The sequence below is a fragment of the Ixodes scapularis genome, unplaced genomic scaffold (genome assembly GCF_016920785.2).
Source record: "Ixodes scapularis isolate PalLabHiFi unplaced genomic scaffold, ASM1692078v2 PGA_scaffold7__128_contigs__length_106722199, whole genome shotgun sequence".
Lineage (NCBI taxonomy): Eukaryota > Metazoa > Arthropoda > Arachnida > Ixodida > Ixodidae > Ixodes > Ixodes scapularis.
In genome coordinates, this window is record NW_024609882.1 from 67,443,557 (window position 1) to 67,466,783 (window position 23,227).

Below are 23,227 nucleotides of genomic sequence, written 5' to 3' on the forward strand. Positions count from 1 at the left end.
ATTCTTTGGTTCAGTATCCCTTTAAAGGAGCTGTGCAACAATTTTTGTACTCTGCACAAATACCGCTTAAAACGGATCCCTAACGTTAATGACCTATGAAACACGCGTTCGTTTTTCACCCCACGCAATAGAAGTCCCAGAAAAAAAATTTAAGAAAAACGAGTAGCGTTCACCCCCTCAACTCGCAGCCAGAACAAGCGGCCACGTGATCTGGAGCCGATTATATGCCGCCAATGTTGCTCATAGCCACGCGCTGGGGTTGGCAAAGCGCAGGACACGCGCTGAGTTCCAGACATTGTTATGGCTCGGCTGTTGTCGTCGTTGCAGCGATTGGACACGGGCCACTACCCGAACGCTTCTCGAGCTAGTAATTATCACGAGCCTAAGTCGAGTGCCCACGCAATGCTCGGGTCCAATCTATGAACCGCATTCAAATATCGTCACTTGGGTGTACTGCGATCCCCGAGTTACGTCATCAAATTTTGCAAAGGAGAGATTGAATGAAAATGATCGCTTTTGTCCTCGAAATTACACCGCAACAAAGGAGTTTCTTGGCCAATGGCGTTGCGTGTGAGTATCCTTGAGTCCCAGGTGTGCCAGTAAGCTCGTGTAGAGAGAAAAACATTCCAATTGAATATCGTTGCACAGCTCCTTTAAGGGATATTCACACGAGAAGGAAATCACGGGGATTTCTCCCCTGCGCGCGCATCACGCAGCGGAGGGAGGCAGGGATGCTCGGGCGGCACAAACAATCCTGCTTTGGCAGCGGATCAGCTTGTTTTCAAGAAAAGATTGTCATTAAAATATTCGCTGTCAAATGTATAGAGCTGAGCAAACTTTTCTGCGGTGGTATCAAGTGTGGAAACCGCTCAAACGGACTCCAAACGCTGACATCCCTCCCCCTGACATTTCTTCGGAGTAAACGAGGAAGCAGAGGAAGACTTTGCGACTGCTGTCGACGTCACGCACATCCCAGCATAGATTTCTCGCTCTTGTGTATACCCCTTGTTAAGAGTGAACGGAGTATAAGGTGGCTTCAGTCACAGTCTAATATCAATCCTGTTGAAATGGCAGACTGCCGGTCGTTTTTCATAAAATACTTGTCTCGTATAAAAGATCTACCTTTGAGGACGTCGGAACAGACCGGTACTTTCATGACGTTTGGCACCAGGACCCTGATGTGCTTGAATGAGCGGCATCCGCACGTCTCAAAGATGTGTACTTGGTAGCAGTACTCGTCGCAGGCCTGCGCACGGGTCGGAAGACATATCAGAACCGCAAATCTCCAAAAGAAAAAAAAAAAAAAAAAACGGGGTTATGCTTTTGCAGCGCCTCGTTGCGGTGACCGTTGCACCTTGAGGCAGGCGGCAAACTCTAAAAAAAATCTCGTCGTGAAAGAGCTCCTAGAGGTTCTTTGGTTTGTTCATATTTTTCAACCTTAAACGCTCTTTTAATGACTTTCTAAAAGAGTTATTCGTGAAAAACCTATAGGTTATTTTTAAACTATTTTTTATGCAAAAAAGTTCTTTATCGTCAGTTGTTCTTCTTGTACGCCACAGGGCAATAGTTAATGAGGCGAAACCTTTCTTCACAAGTTGAAAGAGTGCTTGAGGAATGAAAAAAACCTCTCAAGAACGACTTTTTTTTGTGTGTGCGTAGTAAACAAATGCGTCACGTCACATTTCTTTCGTCAATTGACACCGCGAAACGTGCAAGATCGCATTGGGGCGTATTCTGCAGCGAAGCACACCAGAACCGCAGCCCCGTTCGTTTGTTTTTGTAATCGGTTTGGTTGGTGCTACGGCCAAGACGACGAGCGCCCTTCCGATATACCATGGGTGCTGCTTGATTCCCTATACCGTATTGTGGCGTCGGCTGCGGTAAGACTTAATAGAGAATTTTAGGGAACCGCTTTTGCACGTCCGATAGGATACAATGGGCCTTCTGGTACGAACTGCGCATGTGCTTCCGCATAAGACGCGCACAGGCGCAGTGCGAACCGGAGGGCCCGTCGTACCGCATCGGATGTGCAAAAACGGTTCCCTAAAACTCCCTAATATGTATAACGGAGTAAAAATACCAAGGTCGTAGTGCTACATTTTCGATGTCGTCTGAAGAAGAGATCTGACACGACTGCAGCGTCGGCATTCGGCAGGGCCTTGTGCTCCCTCTGAATAACAGTGAGTACCAACAGAGCACTGTCGCAGCGCTCGTAACAGTTTTCTTCCTCTCGTTAGCCTTCTTCCGGTGACGCTGGAACTGCAGCCCTTTGGCTTTATTTAAGGGAGGTGTTGCCTCAGGACTAATGCGCAACCACTTGGTGTTATTTGCTACTCACCATGGTTCAGGAAAAAGTTCGCACTAAAAACCTCAAGCTTTCTTACGATATATTAAATTGGTCGCTTTCCAGCCTTATGGAGCAGTCTCAAAAGCCGATGCCCATTTGGTTGGTCGAAGTCGGGCGCCCCAAGTAGAATCAATGGCGCTTTCAGACTGCTCTAAGATTTTCAAATCGCGCCGTCCTCTCACTTGTAGCGCTTTGACGAGCTCTGACTTCAAGTGGCAGCGGCGAAAACGCGTGCCAGACGACCGGTCACGCGACACTAGCCACTTTAGCCGTTTCCACTGTGAGGTTGAAAGACAAAGAAGCCGATACGTTCGAAAGGTTTAGTGTCAGACGCCGCCATGTTTGATGTCACACCGATCCCACTGTGCTCTCCAGTGAGTAGAGGAAATGCTCGGCGCTTGACGGGTGATGTTCGCAGCAAAGACCAGCTTCAGCATTGAAGGCTGCCATTTTCCGTCCGGGCAAGTGGACATGGCGATGGTAGTGCGACGTGCAGGTTAGACATTTACATGTACACTTAAAAAAGGTGACGAATGTGACGTATTGGCGACACGTTTGTGGAGGCAATCGCCTCCAAGAATTAGACGCCAATACGTCGACCTTCCGTGACTTTTTAGAATGTACGTGTAAACGTCCAACGTAGCCCCTCAGGGGTGCTGAACCGACGGATAAAAGGCATTGGCAAAACCCTTCATATCGGGCGTTATCTTGCGCCATGGCAGTCGAGCGGTTTCTTAAGCTGCCCTCGTTATCCGGTTCCGTGACAGTGCTCTGGCCGCTCGGAAACGTTGCCGAGCATTCGACTGGCGTGCCGTTCCTCTATCTCGTATCGGGAGGCGCTCCCGAATCTCTCAGATCCGATACACATGAATTGGGCCGCTGAAAAACGACCCGCCGAATATACCGTTAGAGCGTTAGAGATAATTTTTCAGCGTTAAGTGCGCCAGCATACGTGCAGCGTGTATACTAGGGTATCCTGATGTCCCCACAACCATCGCACGGGCCTCAACTGTTTCTTGCAAGCTTCGAGAGTGCATGCAAATCAAAATACGCCGTATACGCACTCGTTTGGTGTACACGACTCCCGGGGCGACGTACTTCTTGAGCTTCTCGGGCCAGTCGTGCTGGCAGGGGCTCTTGTAAGGTGGCTCAAGGTTTTTAGAGGTCGTCTGGAAATAGTAAAGGCGAGAGCATTCCTTAAACGAAAGAAGGGACACGGAAAAGACAATATAGACGCCAGTCTTTTTTTCTATGTTACTCTTGTGTTTTCTTAATTTAGACACCAACACGCTCAACTATCCACTCAGGGTATTCGATGATGAGTTCTTCCGCTCATATCCAACGAGTCCTGAACGGCTGAAAAATATTTCCCTTTTTTATGTATGTGGGTAATTTGCAAATTATTCGTACCTTGTCTGTAAGGTTTATATTAAGCAACTTTCAGAGGAGACAAACTTACCCACGGACCTAACCACGGAGATTTTAACTTAACTTCGTCCATCTTCCAACAAACTTGCGTGCTCTTTTATAAAAAAAAAAAAATGTGCACAGTTAGTGTCGTTATTAATCATGGACGTCAACGAGCGTACTAGAGCTTCTTCGGGGCTGATACTTATGCGTTGTATTTAAAATTAGATATCCCTTCAAATACACTTGTCCGAGATAAAACACTTCGTACATACTCTGCAGAAAGTCTCGAATAAAAAGTAGTGCTAGACACAACCTAAGACAACGAAAAACTGACCCCTGCCCACGCTGCCCTTCTTTCATTCTAATCACAACTGGGTCAGCCATTTGTTTCTCGCACCGCAGTCACAAGCTGGTGCAACACGCTCACACCTTTGCAGCAGTGAATGGAGAGAAAGCGACAACATACTGAAATCGCTGATAAGACCAGCAGAATTGCTAAGAGAAGTGCGTATAATTCTGTAATGACCCTCGTAATACCCCTGATCTGAGTGTCGGTCCAGTCAAGCAACATAACGCAATGTGTCAATGTAACGTTAAATAGCACTGAGAGCTTAAGAACCGAAGGACGTTGCAATTCAGTGGCATCTAAGTATCGCGTCGCAGCCAATGAGCTTGCAGCTTTAGACGAGGAGAACGTCGCATAACGTGTTCCAAGCCAAGTCTCGAGAACACAAGAAGTCACGCCCTGCCTTTTTTTAGCTGTTCGTAATCATAGCTTTAAAGATTTTGGAAGCGGAGCTTCCTTGGCCAATCGCCTAAGGTGGTAAATGATCGCTTGCAAAATAAAAATTATAAACACTTAAAACGACACTACCCATAATTCAAAAAAAAAAAAATGTGCGACTATTCTGAAAAAGTGTTATTGAAACGCACTTTGAATTAAAGCGATGCGAATCCTTTAAATCAAAATATAAGGTAAAGAGCGACCTTCGCCTTCTGGTTTGAACAATATACGATAAGTCACTAATGACTAAGACACACTGTGAATGGCGGGTGTTGTTTTGGCCATACCTCGGCAAACCTCACTCATGAGGGCCCTCACTCACCCTCACTCACCCTCATCTTCACAGGTGAGGTGAGGGTGAGTGAGTTTCTGAACCAGGAATATTCATGAGTGTGAGGGTGAGTGAGGGCCGTGAGGGCTGTGAGGGCGGTGAGGGCCGTGAGGGCGGTGAGGGCGGTGAGGGCCGTGAGGGCCGTGAGGGCGGTGAGGGCCGTGAGGGGCGTGAGGGCCATGAGTGCGTGAGGGGCGTGAGGCCGGTGAGTGGCGTGAGGGCCGTGAGTGCGTGAGTGGTGTGAGGGCGGTGAGTGCGTGAGGGGTGTGAGGGCCATGAGTGCGTGAGGGCAGTGAGTGGCATGAGAGGCGTGAGGGCCGTGAGGGCGGTGAGTGCATGAGGTGTGTGAGGGCCGTGAGGGCGGTGAGTGCGTGAGGCCCCCTTCAGATCGAGCATCTTTCTCAGAAATTTTGGTGTTAATGGCGGGTTGTTCTCTAGCTTTCCCTAGATCGACACGAATTACTGAGATCGGTCCGGCTCGAAATAAGCAAGCAACTTGGAGCAATTCGAATACGTTTGAAGCGGCTGCATCCAATCAGGGACACAAAATTTTCACGTGATACCTCGTGCCGGTGATGATGACACCAAAAGACTTGGTTCTGGTTTGAAATCGATCGTTTTTTGGAAATAAACTGTTTCAGAAAGGTATTCTTAATGAGATTTAAATGAATAAAAACACGTTTATAACGTGTAATTGTGTCTAAATAGTGCAAGAAAAATAAACTTTTATGATGACGATGGCAAATCGCAGCAATTGGTTGCTGCGTGTGATCGCGGGCGTTGCGACGTAAAGTTTCTGGGCGAAATTGCCCCATCTGAAGCTGGCCTGAGTGGCGTGAGGGCCATCAGTGCGTGAGGGGCGTGAGGGGTGTGAGGGCCGCAAGGGCGGTGAGGGGCGTGAGGGCGGTGAGTGGCGTGAGGGCGGTGAGTGGCGTGAGGGCGGTGAGTGGCGTGAGGGCCGTGAGGGCGGTGAAGGCCGTGAGGGCGAGGAGGGCGGTGAGGGCAGTGAGTGGCGTGAGGGTTATGAGTGCGTGAGGGCCGTGAGGGCGATGAGGGCCGTGAGGGCGGTGAGGGCCGTGAGGGCGCTGAGGGCGGTGAGGGCCGTGAGGGCGGTGAATGACGTGAGGGCTGTGAGTGGCGTGAGGGCCATGAGTGAGTGAGGGCCGTGAGGGCCGTGAGGGCCTTGAGGGCGGTGAGGGGCGTGAGGGGCGTGAGGGCCGTGAGGGCGGTGAGTGCGTGAGGGCCGTGAGGTTCAGTGAGGGTGAGTGAAGGGCTGAAGGTGAGTGTGACTGTGAGGGTGAGGTTGAGTGAGGGGCTGAAGGTGAATGTAGCTGTGAGGGTGAGGGTGAGTGAGGGGTTTAGGTGAGTGTGGCTGTGAGGGTGAGGGTGAGTGAGGGCGACCTAAAATGCCGACCTCTGGTTTTGGCACGCTCTCCGACGTGGGCGTTTGTAAAGTTCAAGACAAGTGATGGAGTCCAATGTATGGATCTCCAGAACTCCCTCTGTGCAGGACATGCCATGTGCTCTCGAAAGCCGCGGTCACACTGCTTATATATCATACAAAAGACAGGCAGCAGACTGAGTCTGAGGCGTGCTTCTTCTGTATGTGAAGATCCCGTGAGACTGGTCATGCAAGAGCCGTGGGCAGATATCTTCGAAACATACGTATGTATGTGGCAAACATGCTTCGAGCATAACTGAAGAATGCCAAGAGACAAAAACTAAAGGCTTTTCAGCAAAATGGTTGGCGTTTATCGCAAACGAACTATAACATTAGATGCAGAAAATTCCACGTGCAAATTCCTTGGCATACTAGCTTAGGTACCTGCTGCCACGTTCGCCTGCGAGCAAGCCCGCCCGTGGACAAATACTTCTTGTGCTTGGCTTCCACGCAAAGGGCCGACGTTTGACTCCTTTTCATTATCTCTATGAATGTCACGTTCTGGTAGATTCAAGAACCCTGTTGGCTTGTTCGAGGTCCGAATGTTCTGCTCGCCCAACTGTCTACGTTGATTGTTCCAGAAGCCTACGCGTGTACAAAAGGGACTCCTCGGGGCAAACCACGACCAGTATCGTTCTTGGGCTCGAACCTACGTTCCCTACCAGTCACGCACTGTTCAGGCAGAGCTCGTGCTCTCGTGTCGAGTACGCGCCACGCCTTGCATGTCACTGGGCGATGCATTAAGGCCGGTTCTCACATGCAGCGAAGCGCTGATGTAGCGCTCCTCACGTGCCGTCAGCTACTTATCGTCTGCCATGAGCAACAGTTTCGACGGTGGAATACAAAGCTGGTGAACGCTCCCATCAGCACGCGCTTAGCGCGAGGTAAGCGCTATGCTTGTAGCGCTCCGCTGCATGTGGGAACAGGCCTTTACTGTGACGTGTCTTTGTGCTCCAGACATGCCCGTGATTATCGCTTGACCGCTACAATCGTACCACCTCGTACCACCCGCAGACCAATGGACTGACGGAGCGTTTGATAAGAACAATCACCGAGATGGTTTTAATGTACGTCGACGTAGAGCACAAGGCGTGGTAGGAGGTGATACTTTACATTACGTTTGCTTACAACACGGTCGTGCGAGAGACCACCGGGGTGAAACCATTTCAGCTGGTTCAAGGTTGCAAAGTAACGATGATGCTGGACGCAATGTTGTCCCAAAGACAAAGTCTCTACGGAAGCGACGACATCCTGGAGGTTTCACAACGGCCATGCAGGACAAGTCCGCTAGCTCGTCAGAATCTGAATTCAAGATCAACAACCTGTTGATGCCGGCCGCGACAACCATCGTCGTCGGGACGTCTACTTCTAACCCGGACACGGGGTGTGGGTGTGGACACCGATTCACCGCCGCGGTCTGTGAGAATCTCCTGAAACGGTACCTCGAACCCTCTGAGGTACTTCGTCGAGTCGGAGATCACAACTACGTGGTGATGCTCGAAGAAACAAGAACATCACCATGCCGCGTACCACGACCTGAAGTCGTCCACGTCTCGTGCCTCAGGACGCACTAAGCTCAATAAGACTGTGAACTGTGATCCCGTACTACGCTCGATTTATCAGCTTTTGTGTTTCATCCGCATCCGTAATTTCCCCATATTTTGTTTCTTTTCCTCTTTTTCGTTTCCTTGCATGTTGCATCGAGACGATGGTCTTTTTAAAAGAGGAGTAATGCCACGCACACCTTTGAGGAAGAGCGTCCGTGGCCGAATGGTTATCGTGTCTAGCTCGCACGCAAAGGGCAGAAGTTAGATTCCTGGAAGCAAACGTACCTTATTGTCATTTGTGTAAATGACGCGTTCCGGTAAACTCGAAAACTCTGTTGCTTGTTCGGGGTCCGAATGTTCTACGCGCCGAACTATTCACGCCGATTGTTCCAGAGCTCCACGCCCGTACAAAAGGTGCTCCGCATGACGAGCAGCGAACAGTCTTGCTCTTGCACTCGAACCTGCTGCTACGCCGATTTCGACGCCCGCGACTCCCTGTTGTTATTTTCCGTTTCCTTTTTGGTTCAGCACAATTTCGCCACATTAAACGTTTCTGTTTCCTTAGTTATTCTTCGTGTCGTCACCTTTTCATTCGTGACAATACCTTGACCACGCCGATGTAGGTGGTGGCTCCCGGCGGGACGAACACAGCATTGTCGAAAACCTCTTCCTCCGTGCCAGCCTGGTTAATCATCACGTAGAAACCAGCCTCCACGGTCAGCGGAAGGAACTCGTCGGGCTCCATGTTCAGCGACATTAGAAGACCTACGCATCATATAGCGGAGCACAATTTTTACATTTCAATTACTCAAGGGGTCACTGCATATGTTTTATCATTTGTGATTCGTTACATCGCATTTGTATAAGATAATTAATCGTTGTAGCAGCACCGTCATCCGCTAGTAGCACATTGTTGTTGTAGTTGATATTTACATTTCTTTCACATCTATTTATTTGATCGGTGTTAATCCTTACCTTGACAACCGTACTCACGGCTGGCAATATTGTAGAATAAGTGAAACTAAACAAGCAAACATAAATGACTTTATGAAAAAAAAAAGGAAAGACATTTACAATTTTGTGTAATGCGAAATTAGAGCGCAGCTCTTCAGAAGGAGGAGGGAAGGGAACGAAGGGGAGGGTATACTTCTCCTCCCCTTCCGTACCCTCCCCTTCTCCTCCTCGCCTCCCATTTAGCGGAAATTTATTCGCTAAATTTCCCCACTAAATTTAGCAGGCCAAGTTTCCCTGCTAAATTTAGCAAGAAATTTAGCGAAAATTTTCCCGCTAAGTTCAGCGGGGAAATTGACGTCACGAGAACTCAACACTAATTCAGTTTCCCAGCTAAATTTAGGGGGAAACTTTGACGTTCCATAGTGTAACGCGCGTGGTTACGCCGACGCCGTCGCCGCTCAACCTGGGAAGGGTAGCCTAGCTAAGAGCTGTGCTCTAGAATTAGTGAATGAGCAATAATACATAAATAAACCCGTCAAATATTCACATCAACTTATCGATCAGTCGATTTATGAATTTATCGATCAATCACTCAGTCACTGAACAAATACATATTTTTAAAAAATTACACAGCCGTATTTCTAAGCGACAAATAATCCGATCAATACCAGAACGCTGTCGTTCTGAAGGATCCGGTACATATATATTCTTTTCGTGATGCAGGAACTGAAAAGTTTCTATAAAAAAAAAGCCTTAGTTCAAGGTTGAAGGGCAGTTTTACGTTGGCCAAACAATAGGCTACGTAAAAAGCAGCAAAGCAGCGTTCCAGAAATTCCTACAAAAATAGGTGCCCGGGAGAAGTGTCTGAGATCGCCTAAGAATAGCGATAACTGACTCCGTTGCTTAAGCATCCTAGAAATCGCAAACTCATGACGATACGTGGCCAATATCCTCATTAAAAAAGCAATCAAAGATCGCCAAACACCGAGGTCATCTGCGGCGATGGGAGCAGCATGTTCTGAAACCAGGACCACTGCCAATCAATAGCAAGCGAAGGATCCTCGCGCTTCCGACAATAGAACCGCGGAGCGAAATCTTGAATGCGCACAGCTCGTTGCCCATACAGCCCGGATTACGATTACACCCAGTGAGCGCACCTCGAGAACTGACAACCGGACCAATTACTCTAGTAAAAGACAAAAAAAAAAAAAAAAAAAAAAAAAAAACATAGTGTGTTAGTCTTGAGATGATTATCGCAGTATTACGTTTCCTATCCGTGAAAAATTACAGTTTTTCGACTAGTCATAATTGCTTTTATCATCTCCAAAAGCACAAACATTTTGCAATAACAGTGTTTGCAATCTCAAGAAAATGTCGCGCTTTCATTGGTCGCATATCGGCCGGAGCAATGCTCCTCCCATCGACGGAGATGACCTCGGTGTTTTCGATCTTTGACTGCTCTTTTGAATAGCAAAATCGGCAGCGCATCGTTATGATTTATGGATTCCTAGGATGCTTAGAGCCCCCAAAGTGAGTTATCGCCATGTCTCCCACCTTACGCAAGCTTATTGGCACAACTGAACCCATGTATACTCGCACACAATCCGACTGAACGAGAACATTCTTTGACATTGCGTTATTTCAATGAAAATGTGGACGATTCGTTTTAGTTTCTCTGCAAATCTTGATTACGAATTTGTGAAGGTGGCACCGTTAGCATTGACAACAATGCCATTCCCAGGATTTCGTTATGAAGCTTTGCGATCCCCGCGGTGACGATGTTTAAATGCCGATCATGACACGAGCTCTTGATTTGAGGTCATATGACAATCAAGGCCTCGACATGCATTCGGGTAGTGGCTCGTGCCCAATCGCTGCGATGAGGAAAATAGCCAAGCCTTAAGAGTGTGTGAAACTTGGTGCATGCTTTTTCTATTGAAAACCCTAGCGCGTGGTTATGATAAACATTTTCGGCATATAATTAACTCCAGATCACGGGGTTGCTCGTTTTTGGTGCGAAATAAAAAAGTGAACGCTGCTTTTTTTTTTTCTTTTTTTTTCTTTTTTTAGCGATTGTCGTTCTGCTAAAAAACAAACAAAAACATGTGTTTTATAGGTAGTGAATACCAAGAAAAACTAATGAAGGAAGATCCATTCATGGATTCTTAGGGATTGAGTTATCATGATTCTTGGGGAAACGTAACACACGTCTCCCTTTGGGAAACTCTAACGCTGATCCCTTCACTTTTCTGTTTTGACTTTCTCTCTTGGCTATCTGTTTTGCTTCTTCTATTCTTTGCTGCATCTTCTTGGCTTCGTTACGAAGCCAGTGTTAGCGTTTTCCAAAGGAAGACGTGCATGGCATTTCCCTAAGGGTCATGATAACTCATTCCCTAAGAATACACCAATTGAGCTTACTTTAAATCTTTTGACACCTACTCGAACCAGCGGTAGTACTTGGTTCTCACTTTATTTTATAGCACAAGCCAAGGCATACGTGCTCCGCACACCTGCAGGTTCAGACTCGCCCCAGCATCCGCACGCGCATTGGCTTCAGCCCCGTGACGTCGCCTCCCTTTCCCCCTTGTTCCTCACTACTCTCTGCCCCTCTACGCGGCGCGTTTCCCTTACCACTGTTTGGTTCACAGACGGACGGCGTCAGCTTATTCTTATCATGCAGGTACTAACGCTAACGTGTCAATAATTCTAAGCGGTGTTTACTGAAAATACAAAAGTTGTTACAACACTTTTATAACTAAAAACACTGATGATTAGGCTTCTTTCATCTGATGAAGAAACAAGGTAACAAATTAAAAAGGCAGGACGGTCCTTCGGATGGTCCGTCACCAGCGTGAGATTCTTATAACTTCCATAACGCGTCGTCGTCTGGTGCACCTTATGCATGCGCATGCAGCCAAAGCAAGCACGAAGGCTAGACGCGCATCCTTGAGGCCGGGTTTTCGGAGAGAAACGCCCGTCATCATTCTGTCTGTGTCAACTCAGCTCTAATGGCATTGCGGTCTCAATGGCAACGCGGTTGCAGAGGCAAAGAAGGTGAAAGCCTTCTTGTCTCTGAGACTGCTTGAACACTGGGGTGCCACTAACGCTCCCGCTTTGTTAGGTATCTATTCTTATTTTTTCATAAACTAAACGAACCCATCAATGAGTTCTAGAGAACGGGAAGTGCGTACGCGTTCCTTTCTTTTCTTTTTCTATTGTTGCAAACAGTAAAAATGTTCTTCTGAGGAAGCGTGTTTTAACGAGAGGACCGGTATAACTATGTCGACGATTTTGAAGCTCGCTCTAAAATTAGAGCACATTCGCAATATTTATGAATGATAATGAGAGATGGTAAAAATTAAGATCGCGTCCACTTCAAACTTCAGGAATGACGAAAATTGCATAGTTTCCGTGGATGTCGAACTTGACTGCCAAGGAAGGTACTTCCGTCGAGCATATGCCAAACTGTTTCCCAAAATTATTGAGCAAGCTGAATCCCTACCAACGACGACAAAGCTGCCGTACTATCTGTAGCCATCCGTTTATGTGCACATCGTTTTAGTGACACGGACGCTTTTAGAACCTGAAAAGTGAAAACAGCGCAATAGAGTCTAGTCTTGGTTGTGGGTATACAATTTAGAGCCTTTAGTTGAAATTCTAGGCCAGACTTCGCTTGATGAAATCGGCTAACGTACTTCCTCATACAGTGTGAATTGGAAGACCGAATCGAAACCTTTTCTTCGTGTGCGGTCCCTCAAGCTCTGTTATCTCTCAATTTGTCAGAGTTCAAAGTATGAGACTTCAACTTCATATTTCATTTAATGACTTGTGAAAACCAGCTCTTTCAAAAACCGTCAGCCATGCCAAAGAAGCATGAAGGACTGCTTCAGCTCGTATTATCAGCAAGTACATTATACGCGCACACATGTCTCTGGTTACATCATGCGATTACATCGTGCGCGCACAGATGTAAACGCCATGTGAAGCGCACGTCATAACGCTCGAAAAAACGCTCCCTAGGATTATGCAATTCTGCTATGCGCTGTTTTTCTTTTTGTTTTTTTTTTGTTTTTTAAGGCGAACGCAATAACTTTTTTATGGAGCGGAGCCTGCGGCGTCTGTAACCGCGAAAGAACGCAAAAGAAATGCCCATCTTCCCATTGGCTGAGCGAAACGGCTCCTATATTGCCATTGGCGGCCGCTTTAAGAGACAGCGCACTCGGACGCCGCTCTCCGCTCTCGTGTCAGGCGTTACCGGAGGAAGGGAAAGGGGGGGGGGGAGGGGGGGCTGCGGCCACTTCACGAGAGCGCGCGGTCGGCCGCCGCTTTGTGTCAGGCGCTGCCGGAAAAGCAACGCCTGCGGCCGCTTCTGCTCCTCTCGGTGCCGAAGAACATGGCGGCGCCTGCGGTATCTACAGGGTGCGGCCGTAAAAACTTTCACATTCGGCACGCCTAGCAAAAATCGAATTTCAAACGTACATACCTGAAATTGGGCACACGAACGTCGTTTATTCCAAAGTTTTTCGCCTAATTTTTTCAGACGTCAACTAGGGAGTAGCGAATTATCAGAAAGATAACAAAAAAGGCAGACGTGCATTTCCTATGGCCTATACCAGCCCGTTCGCCGTTTGCAATCTGGTTCGCGACGCCGCTCCCAGGTGGCGCACTGAACGCGAAAACGCGGGAAACGCCGCACGAAAGGCTGGCGTCGGGCAAGATAATAGCGATGAAAAGTGATTTTAACGAAATATATGAACGATTGCTGAAATTACCTGTTTCAAGTTAAGTTTTGACAGATCGTCATGCAAGCAAGAAGACACAATGGTGTGACGAGACCATTTATTAACAGCCTGAAATGGCAAGTGGTGTTGCTACCGTTGCAGACAAGCTCGTTTTAAGTTATCATTTCATTCTGATTTTTACAGGGCCGCTGTAACTCATAAAGTAATATTTTTTTTCATACAGCTTGGTTATAATTAACACACATGTCGCAAAACAGATTTGCAAAAAAAAGAAATCATATTAATTGGAGCAATATTTACCGCGCTAGAGTCATTTCGGCGGGCCGGTGATAAAATGACTGGTATTTGAGAGAGATAGTCGTCTTTTTGCTGGTTTTCCATTGGTACCTCTATCAGCAGCCTCTACTTTGCTCTCCGCGTGCAGCAAGCAGCACGAGAGACAAAGCTAAGAGGGAAACCAATAGTTTAAATTCGGTCAGGAAGTGGAAGTTGTGCGTTCATTCAATTGTTTATTTTTGAAAAATACATCTTCTGATACGCCTCTTTTGTCACGGCGATTTGAAATAATGTTTCATTTAATTTAATTTATTATACCCTCAGGGCCCGAAGGCATTATAGAGGGGGAGAGCAACAAGAAGGTTAATGCAAATAACATAATACATATTTAGACACACTCAGTAATAAAGTAATTAGTTATTGTACTTTTAAAGAGCTCAGAGTCCGTGATAATGGCGATCGACCGGGGAAGGTGGTTCCACTCCTGGGATGTGCGGGGAACGAAAGATGAATAAAACGTGGTTGTGATAGAGTTAGGAATGCCCACCTTATGTTGATGATCAAGACGGGAGGAAACATAGACAGGCCGAGCAATTAATTTGTCGCGCAGGAAAGAATTATGGTGATACATTTTATGGAATAGGGAAAGACGAGAAATTTTACGACGTAGGGATAAAGGTGGTAATGAGAGAGTTGTTTTCATAGAGGTGACGCTAGCGGTGCGGTGATAGTTTGTGAGGTTGAAACGAGCGGATCTGTTCTGAACGGCTTCCAATGTAGATACGAGAGTGACTAGTCCGGGATCCCAGACAGAAGCTGCATATTCTAACTTGGGACGAATTAAAACTTTGTAAAGAGTTAATTTCAGTGAGACAGGGGCTAATGAAAAATTTCGTTTGATGTAACCTAACATGCGGTTAGCGTTAGCTGAAATATGCTGAATATGTGTTTGCCATGAAAGGTTAGAAGCTATATGTACGCCTAAATATTTGTACGAAGATACCGGTTCTAGATGAGCATTATTAAGGAAATAGTTAGGACAGTCCTGAGACTGGCGAGACACACGCATGACCTTGCATTTGTTAGTGTTAAGCTTCATGGACCACGAGTCAGACCAATGGTAAATAGGATTAATGTCTGATTGGAGTATGCAGGTGTCATTATGATTGAGAATCTCACGGTAGAGTACACAGTCGTCAGCGAACAGAGACACGGACGAAGAGACACTAGTGGGTAGGTCGTTAATATAAATTAAGAATAGCAACGGCCCTAAGACTGTCCCTTGCGGAACCCCTGACGCAACTTTGACAAAAGAGGAGTTATTGTTATTCACAGTGACAAATTGAGACCGTTGAGTTAAAAAAGACTGTATCCATGCGAGAAGGTTATTGTCTATGTTAAGTTTGGAAAGTTTTAGAAGCAGAAGATTGTGAGAAACTTTGTCAAATGCTTTGGCGAAATCCAGGAAAATGCAGTCCGCCTGGGATCCTCGGTCCAGAATGTGATGTAGGTCATTCGTGAAAGATAGCAGTTGGGTTTCACATGAAAATGATTTTCGAAAACCGTGTTGGGCATTGTTGAAGAAGTTGTTAGATTCTAAGAAGTTCACAAGGTGAGAAAAAATTATATGTTCAAAAAGTTTGCAAGGAATGCTGGTTATTGAGATCGGACGATAATTAAGAGGGGAATATTTATCTCCAGCCTTGTGAATGGGTACCACCTTCCCTACCTTCCAGTCTGATGGGAGAACAGCGTCTTGTATAGACTGTTCAAATAATTTTGTTAAAATAATTGAGGAGTATTGTTTAGTGTTTTGTAAAAACTTGGAATTAATACCGTCCACTCCTGCTGAAGATGACAGTTTGAGTTTATCTATGATATGACTGGCACCAACGTAATCAAGAAAAAGAGGATCCATGGGCAAGTAATCGGCACTCTCTAGCGAAGGGAAATCGTGCATGTTATCAGTAGAGAATGAATCTGCAAAAGTACTATTTAATAAATTTAAACACTCATCGCTGGCTATACAATCACCATTTGCGGTTTTTAGTGTGATAGATGACTGCGTCTTTTTGTTTATTGTATTCCAGAATTGTCTAGGATTGTTGATCAACATTGCGGGTAGGCTATGAGTCATGAATTCTAGTTTGGCGTTTTCAATTGCTTTTTTGTACACTTCAGTAGCAGTACGATAACGCAACTAACGGTGCTCGCACGTGGATGATTTTGCGGCGCGAAATAGACGCTTTTTTTGTTGATGCTGCAGCGGCCCTTTAAACGACTAGGGTTCGGTCGATTCGATGTGCCCGCCGTTCACAGACTCGCAAAGCCGAAGTCGAGCTTCGTACGCCAGGAAAGCCATTTCGCGCATCCCATCGTCGATCTCGAGGATCGGGCCCTCAATTTTTTTCTTTCAGCTCTTCCATGCTGGGGATCCTCTTCTTGAAGACAAGTACTTTTATCAATTCCCATACGAAAAAGTCCCACATATTTAAGTCGGGGGATCGTGGAGGCCAGTCCATGTAGTCTGATCCCCGACCCATCCAACGACGAGGGAACGTGTTATTCGAGCCATGCCCTCACCCTCTTTGCCTAATGGGGAGCCGCCCCATCCTGCATGAATATACAGTTTGTTTTGTCATGTGATACCTTGCTCAGGGAGCATTTCCGTTTTCAGCATTCCAAGCACGCGTCTGCGTTAACGGTGCCATCGAAAAAAAAGGGCCCACTATGCCTTCACGGCAAACCCCACTCCACACTGTCACCTTCAGTAAATGGAGATGCCGTTCGTCCACGGCATGACGGTTATCGCGAGCCCATATCCTGCTGTTCTGGCGGTTCACACGTCAATCAAGGTGAAAGTTTGCTTCGTCCCTAAATAAAAGAAATCGCAGGTGCCCCGGGTTTCTCTTAATTTGCAACAACTCCGCCTTGCAAAATTCTAAACGTCGGACGTTTTCGCCGCAGTGGAAAACTTGTATCCTGTACGGGTGCAAATTATTTTTCCGCGGAATTCGTCGTACGCTTTTTTCCGAAATTCCAAACAAGCCAAACAGGTCGCTCTCAAAGACAGCAAGCACCGCTTCAATGAGCTCCTCATTTTTCAGCAGGCTCTCACGTTCACTGACTAAATTCTTTTTTTTTAGAGCGCAGCTCTTAGGCGCCCGTTTCCGGCTTGAGCGGCGTCGCCGTCGCCGTCGCCGTAACCAAGGTCACCCCAAGGTCACGTAACCCCTCCCAAGGTCACCCCTCCCAAGGTCACGTGACCCCTCTTAAGGTCCCGTGACCCTCGAGGTCACGTGACCTCATCCAAGGTCACCTCAAGGTCACGCGACCCCCAAGGTGACCCAGACGTGACCTCTCAAGTCACGTGACCCTCCAGGTCACGTGGCCCCCTCCCCGAGGTCACTTGACCCCCCCCCCCCTCAACCCCCCCCCCGAGGTCAGGTGACCCCCCGGAGTATATTAAAGAATGAGGGGAGGAGGAGAAGAAGGGGTCTACCCTCCCTCAGTACCCTTCCCTCCTCCTCCTCAAGAGCTGCGCTCCAATTCGGCTTTATAGGGAGTTGTAAACGGCTTTCCTTCTTCGCTCGCAAAACGATCCTCCCAAGTCAAAATTGTGGGGCGTGAAGGCGGGCGTTTACGATATGCAGTGCGAAATTTTCGTTGGGCTGTGGCCACCGAGTTCCGCTTCACGTACCACTTCACTCCCTGGGCACACTCATTTGCCGAGGATTGCGGCATCGCAGGGCGGTGCGGAAAATATTTTGATAATAACTGCAGCAGATACTGCAACAAAAACAATAAATGGGAGCAACCAAGACGCCTCAGCAGCGGCACTCTTGATTCCAAAGTTGAGCTTTCACCGGGAACGGACCGGTCAACACATAAGCGAACGACAAAGGAAGACACACGTTCGTCTGCTTTAGAATATATTTCTATTAAACGAGGGCGTCCGCCAGTTTCTAAATTTCAAGTAAAAAGGCGTAAACGTTCCTATATTTCATTAAAATCTCTTTTTATCGCGATTATCATGCTCGACATCAGCCTTTCGTGCGGCGTTTCCCGCGATGGATGGATGAATACGGCTGAGCCCTTTGGATCGGGCGGTAGCTTACGCCACCTAGCCATTTTGTTTTACCATTTAAGCTTAGAATATTTAAATGTGAAATCTATGTTCACTCCGCAGTGCAAAGAAAGTGAGGCTATGAAACCCCCTTGCCATCAGTGAATAAGAAAATACCTAGTTTTCTCTCGATTTCTGCCACCATTCACTTAATCTTTGCTTGGTAATCTCTACAGTCTTGAAATCCACTCTCCCTTCGCTGTCTCTAAAACCCAATGACTTTATTAAATCTATGTTGTCTTCGGTAGGCATAGGGTGAAGCCCTTTACAGTAGAGTATCAAGTGCTCAGCCGTCTCGTCCTCCTCTCCACAAGCAGTGCACACTGTATCAATTTCCTGGTACTTCACTCTGTATGTTCTGGTTCGCAGAACACCCGTTCTTGCCTCAAACAGCAATGAGCTTCCCCTAGAATTGTCATAAATGCTTTCTTTGGCAATAACTCTTTTGTTTAATCTATAGCTTTCCAGAGCCGTCTTTGCCTGCATTCCCTCTAGCCACCGATCTCTTTCTGTGGCCTTAACTTTCTTCTTAACTGAGACTTGCTCTTCCGTATCTTCGCTATAGCCCAAAAACTTTCCTCTTAATTTCCTAGTGCGCTGTCTCCACTTGGTGTCTACACTCCTCATGTATAAATAGCTGAAAACCTTTCGTGCCCATTGCTCCCCGTCCATTAGCCTCAACCTATCCTCAAATTCTACCTTGCTCACCGCTTCCCTGCTCTCAAATGATGCCCATCCCATGTCTCCTTGTACTCCCTGGTTTGGCGTTTTGCAATGTGCCCCCAAAGCCAGTCTACCTACTCCGCGCTGTTTTATTTCTAGTTTCGCACGCACTTCGGATTTCATGCATAGCACTGCGTTTCCAAAAGTCAAGCCAGGCACCATGACCCCTTTCCAAATCTCTCTCACCACCTCATACCTGTTGTAATTCCAAAGTGCTCTATTTTTCATTACAGCTGCATTTCTGTTGCCCTTACCTATTATATACTTTTCATGATCTCTGAGATATTCTGCACCATCACATATCCATACTCCTAGATACTTGTATTTACTAGCTCTCTCAACTGTAATATTCTGTATCTTCAGCCTCTCAACTTCATCCTCGTTAAAAATCATGACTGCCGATTTTTCGCTACTGAATTCTAAACCTAACTCCTCTCCTTCCCTACCACAGATGCTCATTAATTCCTGCAACTCTGTCCTGTTGTTAGCCATTAGTACAATATCATCCGCATACATCAATCCCGGTAAGGATTGCTGAATTTTTTGGCCTAGCTTACTGTAAGAAAGGTTGAACCCAAGCCCACTCTTCTCTAGTCTATCCTCCAATCCTCTCAGATACAACATAAACAGCAAAGGCGATAACGGGCACCCCTGCCTAAGGCCTCGTCTTATCTCTATTTTCCCTGTCGCCTTTCCTTCCCATGTTATAATCACCTTGTTATCTTTGTAAATGTTCCTTAATAGTGCTGTTAGTCCTTCATCTAGGTTTAAGTTCTCCATTATGTCCCACAGGTTTCTTTGGTTCACATTGTCATAGGCACCCTTGATATCCAGAAATGCCAGCCAGAGCTGTCTGTTTTCTTTTTGCGCTATTTCTATACACTGTGTTAGAGAAAATAAGTTGTCCTCCAACCTTCTTTGTTTTCGAAACCCGTTCTGTAACTCGCCCAGTATGCCCTCGCAATCTACCCATTCCTCCAGTCTGTTCTTTATAATCTGCATTACCAACCTGTAAATAACCGGTGTCACGGTTATAGGACGATAATTCCTAATATCAGACTTATCTCCCTTTCCCTTATATATCATACTCATCCTACTAAGCCTCCATTCATCTGGAATATTTCCTTTTGTTATCATGGTACTCACTACCTCCCTTAGTTTTGCCTTAGATTTAGGACCCAAATTCTTCACCAGCTTAATAGGGATACCATCTGTGCCTGTCGACGTGCCACTAGGGACTCTTCGTTCCGCCTTTTCCCATTCTCTTTGTCTAAAATCCGCGATGTCACAAACTGGACTGCTACTTCCTTCGGTTCTCCTATCTTCCACATGTACCCGTTCCCGAAATTTCTCCTCCATCACTGCTCCTATATATTGTATCGCATCATCTCCCTCTAATTGATCTCCCTGATGCGAGAGTATGAACCTCTGTCTAGCTTGCGTCGTTTCACCGAGTGAGTTCAAGTGCTCCCAAAACTTCTTGGCAGCGTTTCTATCTTTCTTACTTACATTACTCATCCATTCCTCACCCTTTTTCTGAATTTTCGCATTGATCAAACTGGATGCCTCTCGGCGACATGTTATAAAATTGTCCCATTTTCTTTTTACTTCCGTTTCGGACTCCCCACTACGCTTGGAATACTTGTGTTCTCTAGAGGCTTCCTGACGTTTCTGTATCGCTTGCTTCACTTCTTTGTCCCACCAACTTTTTGGTCTATGTCCTTGCTTCCCCTTTCGTTTACTCTTAACTTTGTCTAGTTCTAGAGCAAAAAGCCTAGTTAGGCTCTCATAGGTCCAATCTGTATGCCGTTGCCCTGAAACTGCTGCCTCAATTCTTTCAACAACTATTTCCAACTCTTTGTCGCTGCAGAAAGTTTGCTTTGAATTATGTTGTCTAGTTTCAGCATTTACTTCTCTGGCAAAATTCAGCTTAATACGTTTGTGATCACTACCAAGACTTTTGGAACCTTCTTCATCTATTTTCATTACTTGTAACTTACCATATATTTTGTGTGACATGAGTACGTAATCTATAGTTGAATGTAGATTGCCAGTTTCCCAAGTTATGTGCCCGTCACACTTCTGACTGGTATTACATAAAACTAAATCATGCTTTTCCACCAGTTCTAGTAATATGCTTCCAGTTGAGTCCGTATACCCATCCAGACCCTCAATATGGGCATTCATGTCTCCCATAATAATTATTTCGGAGCCTTCCCCTAGTTCACTAATGTCTCTTGATATGCAATCAATCATTTTTCTGTTTTCCTCTTTAGCACCTGTCCCTGTCCATAAGTAAACCACTCCAAGGACTGTTGATTCCCCAGCGACTTTTCCTTTCAGCCACAAGTGTTCGGCGCACTCCTTTCTGAACCTTTGAAAGTTCATATTCTTCTTAATAAATGCTCCAATTCCACCTCCCTTCCTCGTTCCCTCCATTCTGTTGCATTCTTCCCACACATAGTCAGGGTTGCAAGGTGGCTGCTCCATGTCTCTGAGATGTGTTTCCACAAACCCATACACCATTAAATCCTCCTTTCTTAGTTGCTCCTCTACCTCTTCCCATTTTAACCTATTTCTACCACCCTGCATGTTAATATATCCAATGTCTGATTGTGCTGTTTTTTTATACCTGTTCTTACGTTTTCTCCTCTTTTTAACCCTGGGTGCCTCTCCTGACTTTGTTGGGTTTTCAGTTACTTCAGTGCCCCCAGGGCCCTCGGTCCCCCCAAAAAAGCAGTCACCGTGCGGCCCATTCTATCCCCCACCCTGTATCCCGTGGCCTCACTGTAGTGAATGCCATCTGCAAAAGGGCGGGAGCCAGCCTCGTACACTTCTCTGTTTACTTCCATTACGTCGTACCGAAGCTGTCGACTCATACCCTTAATTACTCCGTTGGCTTCGACAACCCTCCTCTCCGTTAACCCGGACTGCCCCCGAACTTCTGGAATGGTGCACACAACCACATGCACATTCTCAGACACGTCCCTCAGCTTACGTATTCCCACGTTTAGCTGCTTTCCGAGGTTCTGGCTCCTACCCTTCAGCACATCATTAAGCCCCGCATGAACTATTACTAGGTTCCTTCCCTCCCGGTTATCCCACACCCCCTCACGTGCTGCGGTCATAGCATCCACCATACACTTCCCTGGCTGGACCTCTACGGTTACCCTCTGGTCTCCCTTCACCCTGTTATGTACACCCCTCCTAACCCGTGCTACGTTAGAGCTCCCCACTACCAGTACCCTAGAACCCCCTGGTGCCTGCGCGCCTTTGTCCTGCGACTTATCTCCTGTCACCTGACTGCCCGACGCCTGCTGCTCGAAGGCGCCATTGAGCTGAGGTTCAATCAGCTCTCCAGCGTCGTCGAGCCCGCCTGCCAACAGGCCGGACTCCCGACCACCAGGGACCCCAGCCTGCAGACTGGTGGCTCGTCCCGCTAGGACTGACACTACCTCCTTTCTTCCCTCGCTACTCTCACTCGCTCGAATTACCCCTTCCAGGCGCTCTACCCTACTGTCACACTCCCTCTTACGCTCCTCTAAACCCGCCTTCCATACTTCCCCCAGCTCTTCCGCCTGCTTCTCGAGGCCGACCCGCTGCTCCCTCTCATGATTAAGCTGCCTAGTCAGCTCCTCTACCTGGGCCTCGAGACCCACCCGCTTCTCTCCTTCTGCCTTAAGCTGGGCCTTAATCTCCCGAACTCTACCCTCCCATTCCCCAGTTACCTGCTGAAGCTTCACACAAAGCCGACACTCGAAACTCACCTCCGCCGCCACCTCCAGGCTCCCGAAACCCGTCTCCTCCAGGTAACACCACCTCCCACACCCCTCGCACTGCACCAACTCGTCCCCACCCTTGTCATGCCGACCCAAATCTAGACCCATGTTTAGACCGGGAACAAACCGTCCCTTCCCGCCAAAAATTCAAACAGAGCCTACTTTGCGAAACTAACGTTAACTGCTGCTGTTCAAACCTAATACTGCTACCGCATAGTCATTTCCAATCAACTCTCAAAAAAAGAGAGAGAAAAGAAGAAAAACTGGCACTTAGCTTCGGATGCTCGAGGAGAACCAGGAAACACGTCCGCTCACCGCAACTCAGTCGAGAGAAGTAGGAGAACCAGGAAACACGTCCGCGTTTTTGTGTTCAATGCGCCACCTGGGAGCGGCGTCGCGAACCAGATTGCAGACGGCGAACGAGCGGGTATAGGCCATAGAAAATGCACGTCTGCCATTTTTGTTATCTTCCTAATAATTCGCTACTCCCGAGCTGACGTCTGAAAAAAATATTCAAAAATCTTTAGAATAAACGGCGGCCGTGTGCCCAATTGCAGGTATATACATTTGAAATTCGATTTTGGCTAGGCGTGCCAAATGTGAAAGTTTTTACGGCCGCACCCTGTATATAGTCGAAGGCCGCAACATCGGCAGTAGGGAAACGTGGTCGTTCACGCCAGTGGACCGCAGACGAGCTAAGGGAGCGCAAGAACGATATTCATGATTTCGGATTAAAAATTGGGTTGTGTGTGTGTTTATACAGCCTA

General features: G+C 47.0%; 1 protein-coding gene across 1 annotated transcript in view; it reads right to left on the bottom strand.

Annotated features, from left to right (window-relative positions):
- LOC115329792 (acid-sensing ion channel 1C) overlaps nucleotides 1–23,227 on the bottom strand; it is a 76,305-nt gene that overhangs the window by 27,086 nt on the left and 25,992 nt on the right. The window contains exons 5-7 of the mRNA XM_042286262.1: nucleotides 8,465–8,625; nucleotides 3,412–3,516; nucleotides 1,123–1,246 (exon numbers count right to left, since the gene is read on the bottom strand). Coding sequence (XP_042142196.1) covers nucleotides 1,123–1,246; nucleotides 3,412–3,516; nucleotides 8,465–8,625 — 390 coding nt within the window. The remainder of the gene's footprint in view (nucleotides 1–1,122; nucleotides 1,247–3,411; nucleotides 3,517–8,464; nucleotides 8,626–23,227) is intronic.